The sequence below is a fragment of the Cyprinus carpio genome, chromosome A2 (genome assembly GCF_018340385.1).
Source record: "Cyprinus carpio isolate SPL01 chromosome A2, ASM1834038v1, whole genome shotgun sequence".
In the NCBI taxonomy this organism is placed as follows: domain Eukaryota; kingdom Metazoa; phylum Chordata; class Actinopteri; order Cypriniformes; family Cyprinidae; genus Cyprinus; species Cyprinus carpio.
Genome location: NC_056573.1, coordinates 3,223,633 through 3,240,153, shown reverse-complemented (window position 1 = coordinate 3,240,153; position 16,521 = coordinate 3,223,633). Strand labels below are relative to the sequence as shown.

At 35.1% G+C, this 16,521-nt stretch overlaps 1 protein-coding gene across 1 annotated transcript in view; it reads left to right on the top strand.

The window, feature by feature from the left end:
- Positions 1-16,521, top strand: part of LOC109100010 (adhesion G protein-coupled receptor L2-like) — a 70,706-nt gene that overhangs the window by 49,669 nt on the left and 4,516 nt on the right. The window contains exons 11-19 of the mRNA XM_042714101.1: positions 265-467; positions 642-664; positions 1,147-1,420; positions 2,189-2,255; positions 5,626-5,717; positions 7,394-7,562; positions 11,249-11,377; positions 12,742-12,838; positions 14,834-14,947. Coding sequence (XP_042570035.1) covers positions 265-467; positions 642-664; positions 1,147-1,420; positions 2,189-2,255; positions 5,626-5,717; positions 7,394-7,562; positions 11,249-11,377; positions 12,742-12,838; positions 14,834-14,947 — 1,168 coding nt within the window. The remainder of the gene's footprint in view (positions 1-264; positions 468-641; positions 665-1,146; positions 1,421-2,188; positions 2,256-5,625; positions 5,718-7,393; positions 7,563-11,248; positions 11,378-12,741; positions 12,839-14,833; positions 14,948-16,521) is intronic.

Here is a 16,521-nt window from a genome sequence, read left to right as displayed (position 1 = left end):
GGAAGTGATCACTGCAGTGCATTGACATTACAGTTTCAACAGCATTTTGTTGCTAATTATGTGAATGATAATTAAGCGAATGGCCACTGTATGTGTCCAGCAGATGTATACAGTGTAAGATCTTTTTTGCATTTTCTTTTTAGAGGTTACGGTTAGTCTCTACACATTCAAAAAACACAACAGAAAGGTAATTGCCAAGGATTAAATTATGACAAGTGACATGTTCAAGTCAAGTAATTGGAAATGCAAATGTTTTATTTTTAAGGTGTGGGAAGCGTTCACGAGTTCCTGCTGACAGTTATCACACGAATGGGCATCGCCGTTTCACTTGTCTGCCTTGCCATTAGCATCTTCACCTTCTGCTTCTTCCGTGGCCTCCAGAGCGATCGCAACACCATCCACAAGAACCTCTGCATCAACCTCTTCATCGCAGAGCTTCTGTTTCTTGTGGGCATCAACATGCTTTTGTAGTACGTGTGAATGTTTTAATCACTCTTGGGGTGGGTGTGTGTGTGGGGGGGAGGGGGGTTGGTGTGAAAAGGGCTTATTTCGTTGGGTGGGGTTGTGTAAAAGGGCTTATTTTTAGGCATCGACCCTAGTTAAGCCATCTGCCTTTTTCCCATCTTTTAATGTTTCTTGAGGTATTTGAAACCCAACCGAATAGGCTTTGAGGTTTGGTTGTGACCAATCAAACGTTTCTGAACAGTTATTTTAATGTTTTTTTAAAGCTGTCTTCTGCTCACCAGCATTTATTTAATTAATTCAAAAAAACATTGAAGAGAATCCTTTAAAAAACATTAAAAATCGTTCTCATGAAGAATCTTTTTGTTATTTTATTTCCCTTAGAAAACAGTGGAAAAATGTTCTTAATATTAATAAGGAATCTTTCCCTTAGAAAACAGTGGAAAAATGTTCTTAATATTAATAAAATGTTCTTCACATTAAGAAAAATGGTTATTTTAAGAAAGGTTCTTTGGGGAACCCAAAATGGTTATTCTGTGGCATCGCTGTGAAAAACCCATTTTGGGACCTTACTTTTTAGTTTATGGTTTAGGATTGCCTAGCCCTTTGTTAAAGGTTTTTGATGATTGATGATTTTGTTTTAACTCAAATAATTTTGGGTGAATACAATTCTTATAAACAAAGCTGTTCTTATAAAAACAGCTTCGAAGACTAAACTCCTCTGTCTTTCCTCTCAGATTGTGTGCTCTGTGATTGCTGGAGTTCTGCATTTCTTCTTTCTTGCCACATTTGCCTGGATGTGTTTGGAGGCCGTTCAGTTGTTCCTCATGCTTGTGGAGGTCTTTGAGAGTGAATTCTCTAGACGAAAATACTATTACGCATCTGGCTACCTGTTCCCCTGTGTGGTGGTTGGCATTTCGGCAGCCATCGACTATAAGAGCTATGGGACGAGGAAAGCGTGAGTAATGTTTCTTTGATCAAACTTGAGAATATTTTTAACCTAAATTAGTGCTAGTTTTTGTTATGGTACCAAATCGGTATTGAATTCATCATTACATTTTGATATTGGCATCTGAAATTTTGACGTGATGACAACACTATCAAACACAATTAAATACCTGTATTATGAAAATAAAATTATTTTTATCATCATAATGCTTTGGTCATACCGTCCAATTTTACATCCAATAATCTTTGATCATGTCATGTTAGCTAAATTGACGTCCCTTTAAGGGAGCCTCCAAGGCTTTAATGTGATTGGTTTATGAAGCACACATTATCCAAATTGACCGTTAATGCTTTTTCCAATGCTAGATCTCTCCATATAATGAAATCTCCAATTAAAGTTCCAAAATGTGGTTATCGCTGTCAAACCTCAGAAAATTTGTGGCAGCCTGAGTGTCTTCTTTCCATTAGACAAAGCAATTATTTATGGCAGTGTTTCCCAACACTCTTTCTGGAGGCACACCAACAGTACATATTTCAAACTCTTCCTAATTAAACACACCTGATTCGACTCAATAGTGTAAGACCTGAAATTGATGGGTTAGAAAATGGAGACATCCAAAATGTGTTGTGCCTCTGGAAACAGGGCTGGGAAACGCTGATTTAGGGAGTTCATTCCCTCCAATGAAAGTGGTTGTCACTCTCGAAACTTTGCAGCGTGTTCATGGTTTTAAGTAATCGCTTCTATGGTGGTTATTTCTCTCTTTTTTCCTCTTTCCAGCTGTTGGTTGAGGGTTGATAATCATTTCATTTGGAGTTTCATTGGCCCGGTTACGTTCATCATTATGGTAAGTTTTGCTCATTTCCCATGAATACCTTTATTTAGGTGTACGCACAGTAATGTAGTTCTTTCTGTTGGCCAGTGATGAGAGATTTCTTTCACACGATTGCCATGTTTTCATGGTGTTGTGGTTCTTTGCTATGTGTTGAATTGTAAGATGTGTCCCTAGTTTCTTGAGGTATTTGACAGAACCCAACCGAATGCATGCTTTGATCGCATGTCTTGGTAATGTACACAACCAGTCAAAAGTTTCTGAACAGTAAGACTTTTAATGTTTTTTAAAGCGTTCTCTTCTGCTCACCAAGCCTGCATTTATTTAATTAATTCAAAAAACAGCAAAAACAATGGAAATGTCTTTGAAGAGAATTCTTTAAAAAAACATTAAAAATCATACTCTTCAAACACTTTTTATTGGTAATGTATGCTTTCTTTCCCATTGGTTGATAATTCATGCTGTTTTATTTTGATTGGTCATTAATGTATACTTTGCTCCCATTGGTCAGTTTCCATTTATAGTGTGCAACTTCTTCCATTTAATAATTATTGAGGCCACTGTGCTCTTGGGAAGCTTCAAAGCAGCAGATGTTTTTGTAGCCTTCACCTGACCTGTGTCTTTGAACTACCTTTGACCTCATGGCTTGATCTCATATATATCTTCATCTGTTAGACCTATGGATATATGAAGTTGTAACTATACTGATATGACTTATGACATCACTATAGACATAATTTTGCTTGGTGAAAATTTCTTTTTCACTATGAAAAGTATAAAAAAAAATCATTTTCTGAAATTAAATGAAAGATACTGAAGTGTGCAGTGAGTGCTGTGTAATTTATACATGCACATACTTCAGAACAAGAAACAGTTACACCTCATGCATCCATGTTCCTCCCGTCTCGCAGAGATCACCTTCTGTAACCAGGAATTTAACACAAATGGGTGGATATAAAATCTAGGTCACATTTTACCCCAATAGCAAAACTAAAAACCTTTGTGTAGGACCATTTCTTTCTTTATTTATTTCAAGATGACATTACTTTCTCCCTCAAAGTCTCATTATCATAATGCTTGGCACTTTATCTCAAAATATCTTGTGTGACATTTGCATGACAATCAAGTGTTTTTTTCACTATATACAGAAAATGAAATTGGACTTTTATTTAATTCATAATCAAAATAATTGTTAAAGGCACACCATATAGCAATACCAAGAGAACATTGACTTTGATTCCCAGGGAATGCATGAACTGATTAAAATGTCTACGTTGTACCGTATTTTTCATATTTTCATGTGATAATAAGTTGCACCTGGTCAGAATTGCATTGTTGAGGAAAAAAAAAGCACTGATAAATCACATGGGTTGTATAGTCATATTGTATACAATACAAGGATTAAGAATATGAGTATAAATTAAACCAATTACAGTGGCATTCATTACAAACACCAAGGCGAAACGATTTTAAAGCCGGTGTGTGGGAAATGCGCTAAATAAACTTCACATGCCTTACCTTGTCTAAGAAAAACAAACCATTAAAGTTGAACGTGAGGAGAGATAAAAACTGAAATCCACAAGAAAACATTCCTGTACAAACACGCCGTCCATTAATGCCTAATTCACCGACAAGTTATTTACTGAACTAGAAAAACATAATGATTTCTCTCATTTTAACGAGTAAAAATATATCTGGTCTACAGTGTTTTCTGCTTTACCACGTTGGATGTGAAGATAAGGATTAAAAGCGAATGAAAAGAGGAAAATAAAAGTTTATCTGAACAAATCCCCTGCAAAAAAAAGGGAGTCCAATGGAATAAAGCAAATCTAAACATTTCCACATCTGCGATGTTTGCTAAACTATTATTTCTTTCTAAAAGTTGCTCTGGAATACAAGTTGCAACATGTTTATGTGACATATTCAGGATAATACAGTATGTAAGTAGCTTTGGATAAGACAAATAGAAGTAGCCAACAAGTCAAAAGTACTGCCTAAATGCCAAAAGTAAATGCAGAGCATATATAGATTCAAACCAGCCATTCGCAGTTGTTAAAATTTTCCTTTTTTTCTTTCTTGCTTGCTTTCCTATGTCTTCATTTCCCCCAGTCCCCCTCTTTCTCTAATTCTTTCTGTTTTTGAGCGGGGCGCTCCATATTTGAAAGGCTCTGAAAAATTGTCTTGAATTCTTTGGTGTTTACATGTGGTTTGTGTTAATGATCGACGAAGCAAAGAATTCCGTGCTTTTCTTTTCAAAGGGCTTATTCTTTTTCTTTCTCTCTAGCTGCATTGTGTGTGTGCGCCTTCAAGAAATAAACCAATGTGTGTTTTTCATTCTCTTGTATGCAAAGCTGTAATGTGCTCACTTATTTGTAATGTAGGTTTTCTCATTTTGGATTAAAGTCAAGCACAATATACTAAACTGACAACATGTGCTTTACTAACTCATACACACAGTTAATACTCAATGCTGTGTTGTCAATATGTGACCCACATGTTGGAATAAAATAGAGTTTAAAAGTTTTCCACTTACTTTTATGCCATTTTAGACTCTTTAGGGTATTGTTATTATATAGAAGGATATTTTGGTGGGGTTTGTGGACAAAATAACTTTTCTTTCACCACCAACTGAATTATTCTTGTTGCACATATTTAAAATAGATGATGCTTTTTTTTATTTTGGGACTCATTTTTTGTTTCCTGAAGTATGTTTCTTTAAGAGGTCTTCTCTGGTCAGCCTGAATTACATTCCCATGTTCAGGGCGGCGAAGAAAAACACAAGCTGTTGCCAGCAATCGGACATTTTCAGGGCCAAAGTTATGACTTATACTCGTCTGAGAAGGCGCCTATGCGCAGTTTGTCTCTGATAATCTTTAAAATCAGAATTAGGAACAAATGGTAGCACTTTATTTTCTGGGTGATAGTTTATGCCTCGAGGAATATTAACATTCTTACAGGCTTCTGTACTGACTTGAATCATGTACTCATTCGAGACCTATTTTAATAGTCATGTTAAGATTTATTAAAAATAGAAAATTGTCAAGCCCTTTTTAAATGGTCTGTGCATAAAACCATACTCCCAGCAGAGTTCATGCATTCTTGCATTTTTGCAGTTGCTGTCTGCTTTATGAATTATTGAATGCTATGCTTCGTAGTTCAGATCAGTCAACATAAACCGTGCTTTATTTTTATTTTTTAATGCCATTGCTAGTCGTCTAATAGCCTGGTGATCACAGATCCCAAGGAAGATCGTTACATGGTGCGTTAGGAATGTGAATATGAAATTTGACAAATATGCCAAGTGAATGATGAATTGCAAACGTGATTTCCAAGAACTGTGGGAAAGCTGTGTGGTCTTCTCAGCATATTTTATCTTTTCCGACAGCTCAATCTCATCTTTCTGGTGGTGACCGTGTACAAGATGGTAAAGCACTCAATGTCTATGAAACCTGATTCCAGTCGACTGGAAAGCATACGGTAAGCTCAGTCTTCAGTGCTGTCGTACATGCTGTCTGCACAGTTTTATGTTCTGACATTTGCTTTCATGTTTAGAACTCGGCTATTTTGCAGTCGCAACTTATCATCTTGATTGCTTTATTGAAAGTGGCAAGACGCTAATAACAACAGTGTGGCCGTTGCACTAGCTGAATGAACCGGTTCATGATGTAGAGGTTGCATCTGGAGCTCGACATGTTAATGCTCAAATACAGCTAATTGGGGTTTATGGGAATAATTACAGAAAACATTAACTTTTCAAGCGCTGTGTTATTAACTAATTCATTTGCAATGTGAGAGCACAGTCTGACTCTTATAAACATTGTCCTTGGGAACTAAATGCATATTTCCAGATGAGCAGGACAATGGTATGCTGAGCAAGATGTTTTATTGTAATTACTTTTAAACTTGCATCTGGGGGCCGTGAAATCTTCTCTTGACGTGTCCATTTGAAGAGATCGTCTGTTCAAGACATTTGATCCACAGAAATAGTGTCTGGAATCTCTGATGGGAAAGAGTCCAGCGATACACTCGTGTGTATCTGGGTGGTCTTATCATAGGAACGGCTTGAGTTTATAAAATTAATGTTTTTTTTTTTTTTTTTATATATATATATATATGATTCTTTTGAATTGGTTAGATTTAATGATTCATTAGTGTTGGTGTATTGGGAGTAAAACGGAGCACATGAATGCAATAGCCAATCAGAGGCAATAAATTAACTCTCTGACCGAGAGGAAATAAGCTCAATACCTCTCAAATCAACTCAGCGTTTTGCTCAGCATGACCTCACTGACTCTCGAGCTCTTCACTCTCACCGATGCTGTCATTATAATCAACCGTGATGTCAGTGAGGTTAACTAATGCATAAAACGGCCCTATACTAATTCACAAACGCACATAAACCTAATGCAATCTAACGTCTGTTAATTGACATTAAAGGAATAGTTCACCTAAAAATAGCAATTACTCTCCATCAAGTCGTTCTGTATGAGTTTATTTATTTTGCTGAACACAAAAGAATATATTTTGAAGAATGTGGGTAACCAAAAAGTTTTTGGTACCTGTTGCCTTCCATAGTATTATATTCGATGCTATGAAGGTCATTATTAAATTAGTTATTAAACTCTTTGCTGAGAGTTTGCTCACAAAAGCAACCCGGGCTCATTCTTTGCTGAGAGTTTGCTCACAAAAGCAACCCGGGCTCATTGGAAATACTTGCTATATGTGAAATACTGATGTTATGTAGTTTACTGCATGTTTCAAAGGGAAATGTCCAGCGAGTGGCACTAAAACGTGCGTTCAGTATGTGACCGTGGCACGTTTTTATTACGTTGCTTCAGGCACGAATGTCCGGTGAGCGTCGCTACAAAGATAATGAACTATCGTGTTGGAAAATAACAAGCCTCCTACACCAAACCCAACCTTAAAACTACCCTAGTGTTAGCAAAAGTGATATAAAAATGCACTCGTGCTATTTTAACGTAACATAAATGTTGTTTTACTGCCTCTAACTGGAAACTGCAGAGATTCATATAAATAGATATGATTTTTGAGTTTTGCAGAAATGTAGGTAGAGGCACACATTCCCAATGAGCCTGGGTAGATTATAAAAAGCCTATGAAATGTGTTTCTGACTGTAATCCTGTGGGTTTCAGGTCCTGGGTGTTTGGTGCTTTTGCACTGCTGTGTCTGGTTTGTCTGACGTGGTTGTTCGGCCTGTTTTTCTTGAACGACTCTTCAGTAATCATGGCGTACCTCTTCACTATCTTCAACACTTTACAAGGGATGTTCATCTTCATCTTCCACTGTCTTCTGCAGAAGAAGGTAAACCCTTGACATACTACAGGAATCGGTTTGTCATACACCACGCTTCTTCATTATTGAAGGCCGCTGAATGTTTTAAATGTTGGCTCATAATGCATTTTCTGGCTTCAATGTTTATTTGTCATATTTAATTAAACTCAAATCTTTTTGAGCTTATGCACGATGATTTTGTTTTTGTCATCAAGTCAGTAGAAATCTTCAAGGTTGTCTTTTTCAAAGGTCTGTTTTAAGAGGTTATATCCTGTAAATGAAGAGTTTGGTTCCAAAACACTATATATTCATTTTGATTAATTTGAGTAAAAATGTGTTTTCTTTACCAAGAAAGTGGCAAGATGAAAAACACTATTTTCTGTTTCAAACTTTCACATAGCATCTTAAGGTTATAATAACATTAAAAATTCAAATCCAGATTTTAATTTAAAAAGATTTATTATAACATTTTATTATTTTTTTCCCAAAATGCAATAAATCCATGATACATTTTTTTTCTCAAAATGCAATAAATCCATTGAATCAATATGAAAGTTATTTTTCATATTGAAACTGATGAAAATACACAACATAGTAAGTTGATCCACATGTGACAGCCTTTGAACTTGGTCAATACTAATCTTATATACAGGCACTGGACTAAAAATCGCTTCCAAAATTAATTCAACGGGTCATCTTGTTACTGCTATAAATTAATTACAGCAATAAAAGGAAATTTCATCATGAACAAGAACATGAAAAACATCACATTAGAACACAGAAATTCCAAAAAATGATATTTCCCTCACATTCAACTTCCAAAAGTGCATTCATCATTACCATGTTACATTCATTTAGTTGACTAGTGCTATGTGCTGTATTAACAAAAACATTAATTAATACATTAAACATTACAAAAACATTAATAAAAACACTAATACTGACAAGCTACGCAATATCATGTTCATAATCGAATGTGATTCATCTAATGAACGCGATATAGTGTAGCTTGTCAGTGATCTATGGCTCTGTGTATTAAATGCTGCTCCATCTGAAAGCATGTGATGGAGATTTACCGGTAGGCTATATTAATCACAGAACTGGCTTTACTGACGAGATGTGCATGACAATCACATACGATTTATCGTGCAGCCATTGTTTGTTGATCAGAAAGTACAAAGTAGATGAGGAAAACTAGGATAACGGATGTATTCAAATGCAACCATTACTGTCTAGAGTGCGTGGAATGGTGCGCTGTGATTGGTTGAGTGGATATATCGCATTTTGAAAAAAAGGGGAGACTGGCGCTTGTTGCGGTTTGAAAAAAAGGGAGAAAACATGACCTAATAACTCTGCGAATATCGCATTTTGCGAAAAATTAAAAATTGAATTTTCAATAATGACCAGATACAATACTGATTTTGGCGGAAACTCATTTTTTTTTTTTTTAATAATAAAAGATAAAAGTCAACATTAAACAGCCCAATTTTATTTCAGACTCATTTGTGTGTGAAAGGTCATTTAAAGGGTGTTTTCATAAATAAAGTCATTCACCTTGTATCTCTTGCTACAGTTTAAGGTGCCTTTGCTAATGATTATTTATTATATTTAATATGAATTATATATTATTTATATTATACATTTAATGCATTACATGTGAGGAGTGAGGTGTTAGGAGTTAGATTTTAATTTAAATAAAAATAAATATACATAAAAATAATGGTAACACTTTACAATAATGTTTCATTTGTTTACATCAATTAACTATATTAGTTAACATGAACAATAATTATATAGTATTTATAAATCACTATTAAATAACAAGAACAAAAACAATACAATAAAAAAACATAAACAAATATCAATTAACATTAATGCACTGTGAATTAACATGAACATGAACATTTTATTAACTAACATTAACAAAGATTAATAAATACTGTAAAAAAAAATATATTGTTCATTATTAGTTCATTTTAGTTAATGCATTAACTAATGTTAACAAGTGAGAACGTATTGTAAAGTGTTACCAAAATAAGATTAAAGGTCATTTAACACCATCCACAATATGAAACGATTCAAACGAAATGTTAATTCACAATTGTACAATAGAGGATGCAACAAAAACTCACCTTTACGGAAATTAAAATAAACTGGAGAAACAAGTTCAACTCTTCCATTTCAGCCACAGTGAATTACAAGTGTATTTCTATTATGTAACATTTAATTATGGCAGGTGTTTATTAAGTTCTGTCTTTGTACTTCCTTCTGGGCTTTTATTGATTTTAAGGAATATTAAATCTTGTTTTTTTTTTTTGCTAGTGAGATAAGTGAAGAACATCTGTTGCAGGAAATCAGCATCTGTCTGTATTTAAGCAGCACATGTGGTGTATTTACCACGAGTGTAATCCAAATGAGTCATTTAACTAACTCTCACACACTTTTTAAATCTGTGCTTACCTTAAGCATAAACACTGTACAACCACAAGATAAATTGTACATCTCACACACGGCAAAAGTGTGAATGTTTGAAGAATGTTTCATGCAAACACCATGTTAAATAAAGGTTTATGTCTTTAGTTCAAAGGGTTTGTAATCTGGAAAAGTATCTGCAGTTGCTTTGGACATGTATCTAATTGAGCAATATTCCATTTATACAACAATTCGATTGCACAAGTATGTAAATAAAGAGACAACAACGGAGTGTCTATTAAAACCCTCTTTTGAGCCGAACTACTTCCTTCCGCCACAGATTCAAATCTCAGTTTAACAGCTGAGCTCAAGCCTCTGTTACTAATTTGAAAACATCACTTTAGAGCTAGTAATGATTGAAAGTTGAGTTGCTTCATTAAAAGCTTATTGCATCACTATATTAAAAGCTCACTGTATTGAGTCGAGTATTATGAGAGAGAGATGGACTGAACGAGAGTGATTACCTGCATCTGATACAGCAATCATTATTCAACTCAATCTCATATTCCCAATAAAACATGAGTTTGAATGTCCACTGAGGAAAGCGATATCTTTGTCATACTGTCATTTCATCTGTTGAGGGTGATTTCCGATGACAGCGCTGCTCAGGGCATTTCTTAAATGCGTCTTACAAGCTGTTGTTAAAGTAAAAATATCTTCCTTGTTTACAACCCTGTTTCAGTCTCTTTCAATATAAAAGGCTGCTCTCGCCGGGTTCATAAGCTGCTGAAGCGCTGGAGCTCTCCCAAAACATCGAAGCAAATTTTCAAATAGATGTTATCTTTATTAACAAACCACATGCTAAGTCTAAACAAGTACATTCTTGCCTTAAAAACTCTTAAAACTGCATTCCGTGACACAAAAACAGTATTATTTATAGAATTATAATGGATTTGGGGCATCTGTCGTGACACTCGCTGTGAGAAATACTGCAAGCGGAGTGATACAAACGGTTAAACGGTTCTGTCGCACCGCTGGAAAAAGCTCTCAGCAAATCAGATTCAAGGACCAGAAAGAACTATCGTATAAAATATTATGCTTAATTAGTCGTCACATTTCATTACCGCCTAGCGAAGTCATTGGCTGACCTTTAATGGGTAACAGATTTGAGTGCCTGATTAGAAACATACAAATTCGTTTTATGATATGTCACATCTCCTACCCTTTCCTTTGCTGTCAGTAATGTCTTGCTTTTGCTTGTGTTTGGTTGTTAACGGAGCTGGTGTTGGATTCTGTCATCACAGGTGCGTAAAGAGTACAGTAAGTGTTTCCGGCAGTCTCAGTGCTGTACTGGTCTTCCTGCTGAAGGATCTCATGCTGTCAACAAAACCCCGGCCTCCAGGTCCACTGCTCGATATTCATCTGCTACACAGGTACATCTGAATTACATTCCGTTTTTTTTTTCTTTTTCTTCTTTATTGATATACTCTCTCTCGTCTGCAGTAGTGATTGTAAACAAGGTTTGCTCTTCTCTCTGTTCAGGATTGATTATGTTCTCTTAAACGGGTCAAGTTAAAGAATCAATCTTTCAGCTGTTTAGAAAGAAACTGTGGTGCTCAAGCTGGATCTCCCTGTTCACTTTGAGCCAGAAATGAACAATTCAGCGAGTCGTTAACTGAAGACTCGTCCCGACCAGATCATTAAATCAGTGATGTGTTGATATGAGAACAGCTAGAGCTGTATCAGTCCAATTCGCATTTGAGCGTGTTCAGCAAATTCAGTGAAGAGAACTGGCTTGTTCATGAATTGGACATTGCTATGGAGTCTTGAAGAAGGTGTCTATTTATTCAGTTCAAAATAATGAATAACAATGAAATGTAGTTGAATAAAATGTATGCTTTGAAAGGACACAACACAAAATTCAACAGTTTGTTTATATAAAAAAAATGAAAAAGCAAGTTTAATACTCTCATTTCAGCAAAAACCATAAAAAATGATGCATAGACATATGTAACTAACAAATTATTTTTCTTTTTCTTTTTTAATTTTATAATCGAAAGCCAGCAGCAAACACACTGGTAAATAAAGTTAAATTAAAACCATAAAGTGTGATTGTATTATTTAACGTATTTCAATACTTAGAAAAGTAGTTCAAAATGATGATTTATTAAACTTTAAGCTAAAATAATAACTAAATAGTTTATGTACTATGCGTGTTTAATAACAAAAAATAAAGCTTCACATTTCTTTTAAATCTTTCCAGTGGCTTACCCCATAGACTTTCATTGTAAGTTCATTAATCCCACTGCGTTTTACCTCCCAATTTCACTTCAGATCACTTTTATTTATATGGCGCTTTTATATCATTTAAAGCAGTTTTGCAGAAAATTCAGACTGAAGGATTCGACACAATTTTCTGTTGTAGTCAGCATTATACCACAAATAGATACCACAAATAATTGTTTCTAGAGCTCAACCTGTTATTGAAACCACAACATTTCTTAAATAATAACCATTTCTGAAAGCATTAAAGTAGTAAATATTAAAGAATAAGCTGAATATTGTTGTTTGCACTTGCCATGAATAATGCATATTGTAATTATTGTGAATATTGTAATTATTGTGAGGGATTTGTGAAGCTGCAGCAGATGTAATCTTCAGAATGTGTTGCTTAGACATTTTCTTTTGCAGTCTTTTATTCCACATGTGGTGTTAATAGTCCTGCTAAACAGTGTTTGCCAGTGCTGCATGAATATTAGACGCATTAATCAGGGAACGTGTCTTTCTGTCGCCGCAGAGCCGCATCAGGAGGATGTGGAACGACACTGTGAGGAAACAGTCAGAGTCGTCCTTCATCTCCGGAGATATCAACAGCACTTCCACACTAAACCAAGGTGACGGATCAAATGCTGAGGCCTCACACACACTGCTATGGGTTCTTAGATACTATAGGGCTTTTCTACTTGTTCCAGAGATGTTTATGTGAAAGTTAGAATTATTTTATTTCCTTCTGTCTTCATCAGGCCTTTTAAATGAGGGTAAATAGTAACAAATCAGTATTCTGTATGATTTATTTATTTGCACCACGATGGGGGAGAAAAAACAGTAAATGCAGCCTGTAGCCACAAAGTGCATTGAATAAACTCAGGATCTGAGTTTAAGTACACTTAATATAAGCTTTCTGTGTAATAAGATTGAATCCTGTGAGTTTTGTGGTTAGTTTAGTTTACTGCTGGGCTGATGATGGAAAATTTATTATGGACAATTAAAGCACATTAGCTGAATGTAATATAAAAATAATATGATTATACAAAATTATTATATAAATAAAATTATTTTACATAAATCCACAGTGAGAGTGCATAGTTGTGTAATAAAAAAAATCTTTGTATTTAATATTTAAACTTTTTTTTATTTAAAATATGAATTTAATTACTGTTATTTTGCAGACTTGGCAGCAGATAAAAGCAAGATCAAAACATTCCAGGTGAACAATGCTGGCAAATACCACTAATCGTTTAAAAAATGAACACTTGTGTGCATTTAGACCTATTTTGCTCTTTCTTTCTAGTAACACGACAAGTAATGAAGATATATTTGGTGTACTTATATTCTTTTTTTAACTTGGTAATATGCTGTGTGTTCATAGCATCTCGTCCTGCTGTGTGGTCTGAGATGCAGTGCATTAATTCATTTTTTCGATCTATGTTACATATAGCCCTGCAAAAGAGTATTTTTTAGGTTTTCTCCATCACACGCTACATACAGGTTTAAACTGTTATAAAGAAACACAAATCAGTAATAGAACATGTGGCTCAAAATGCTTAACTGGATATTTGATTATTTCTTTGATTGCGTTTTCTTTTTATTTTCTTCTTTCTGTTGGAGTGCCAAGATGAGCTGTTTGGACTGTTCTGTTTGGATCTGCATGCAAATAGTCTCTTCGTCTTTTTCATCAGGACTCTGCATGAAGTCTTTATTTTTTTCTTGGTTTTTGTATCGCACAGTTTAAAATGTAACACAAAAATATCAAGAGAATACAATTTATCTACAGTGCAAACCTTGTTTCAAGCTAACTAAACAAAATACAATTTTCACAAAAGTATAAAGAAAACTACATTTACAGAGAAATCTTTATAACTACATCCAAAAGGTAAATACATGCATGCATATGTACAAACTTGTGAAAATGCATGCATGTATACGTGCATCTGTGAAAAGTGCATATGCATGTACATATATAAACAAATATAAATGCCAAGAAAATATTGATTTTACACCTAAAAAATCACTATATTGTCCTAGGTTGGAAAGCAACCAGGGTGCTTTTTAAAAGTGATCTATTATTTAGGCTCTGCAGAAGTGTTGCTGAAGAGAGTTTGATGTTCAGAGCTGTTTGATGTGACGGAGCGAGTCAAACTAGCATAACATGCTCCGGTATGATGCAGGAAAGTTTGGCTTATCCACTGTTCTTTGGTACACTTAAAATTGGGAATTGAAAGTTCATGTGATAGTGTTTTTTGTAGCTCTCTTTAGTATATTCTGAAAAGATTGATCTGTAATACGGCATTGGGACAGAGGCATGCTGTAAACAGAGACATATTTATGAATATTAGTGTCTGAAACTCGAATACTTTATCAGTTCTAGTGAGGTAAGAGATATTTTTGTTCACTTGTGTTCAAGTAAAACATTCGCATTTTGGGCTGTTCTGTTCACATATCTGAAATATACGATCTGTCAACATTTTGGTCTTCTGTGCAGCTTTTCACACACGTAGCAATGCCATCTGATCGGCTGTTTCAGCTCACTTTAGTAATCGCATTGCACCAAACGTAACTCTGTCTAAACCTCTCTTGTTCACGCTCGTTCTCCTCTCTTTATTCAACAGGAATGACCGCCAACTATCTGCTAACTAACCCTCTCCTCAGACCTCACGACACTAACAACCGCTATAACAACCTTCTTGCCGAAACCATCGTCTGCAACACACCTTCTCCTCCAGGTGCTTTACGGGGCGCTTCTCTTTCGGGAAAGAGTTTGGGAATGTGGGTTGGAAAAATCCAGGTTTTTTCACAGCACGATTGGCACAGGACTGTGATTTGCAGAGAATCTGTTTTCAAAACATTTGTTTTTCAGATGCATAAATCCTTTGCTTTTTTTATATACCATCACCTCCAATTTATTAGTTAACACTTGTATTTTGTGAGACTTTTTGTCAGTCATGCATTAGAATATCTTTCCCGGATTTAACTTGAGATGACTCAAATATCCAAGTCGTCACTTAATACAGTTTCACATTACAGGTTGACAAAACGTAACATTTTAAAGCAGCACAGACACTTTAAGTTGAAACAAAATTGTTCATTGGTCAGCCTGCAATTGGCATAATGTCAGTGTTATCTATTACCTTCATTTCAGTTTTTGTTTTAATGTATGCTGTTTTATTTTAGAGAGAGACTCTAGTTTAATCTCAGTTTAATATAAACTCTAATGAAATAGAAGAGTTTTATTTCTGTTTGGGGCAGTGTAATGTCTTCATAGCCGTGTTTCAGGACTGACTGCTGCATGAATGCTCTGCGTGCACAAGGAGTGAACAAAAGAAACACTTCTAATTGCATCTGAACAGCTTGCTCAGACGGAGACCTTTGGTCTTTACATTCCACCTAGACAAACAAACACCAGCAGGAAAAGCGTTTGTAAAATTGCAACACTGAGCAATCAAAGATCTGGCCTGGCTTTTCTCCCAGAATTCCTGCTTTCCAGCTTATCCAGCAGCGTTCTGTCTGCATCTGTTGGCCTGCTTCTCCAGACAGCACCTGACTGGATTAAACCCATCGCCAGCACATAAACAAATGCAAATAATCTTGGCTGAGATGATGTTTTATGGCTGTTTGCTTTATTTTTGTCCTTCATTGTCTCGCTCTCCTCCCATTCAACTCTTCGATGCCTTATTTCACAGCAGAGCACAGATATGTTTTTCACATCTTATGTTTCTTTCAAACCACAGAAATTTAAATCCATCTTCTGCTCCACGTGGAACAGCGGTTCATAAACTTTATGATTTCTATCACCAATTTATTGTTATTAGTCAAGAGATACTGCTTTGTAATTATGACTTAAGATGTTAATGCATTCATATACTGTAGGCCTAAGCAGAAAATATTCAGGTAACACTTTAATTTGATGATTTTGATTTAATTTGGATGTTAACTTTTCAAGTACATGTCTACTAACTCTAACCTAACAGTCTACAAACACTCTAATCAGAGTTAGTTGACATGCAGTTGCACTAAGTTACTTTTAGTTAGTAGAATGTGTAAAGTGGACTATCAAAATAAAGTGTAATCAGTATTTATTTATTTCTTTTAAAGATTGCTTGAGTGTTACTCCTGCCACATTCTGCATTCAGCCTTCTGATAGATTCGCTCACTATTGAAGTCAACTCACAAATCATTCAGTTATTGACTGAAATTATTTTTGAGCCAAATGAAAATATTTAATTCTATTTTTTTTCATCTAGAAGATATGCCGAGCTGGCCACCATTCCAAAAGTCAATCGTGAATACATTTTAAAAT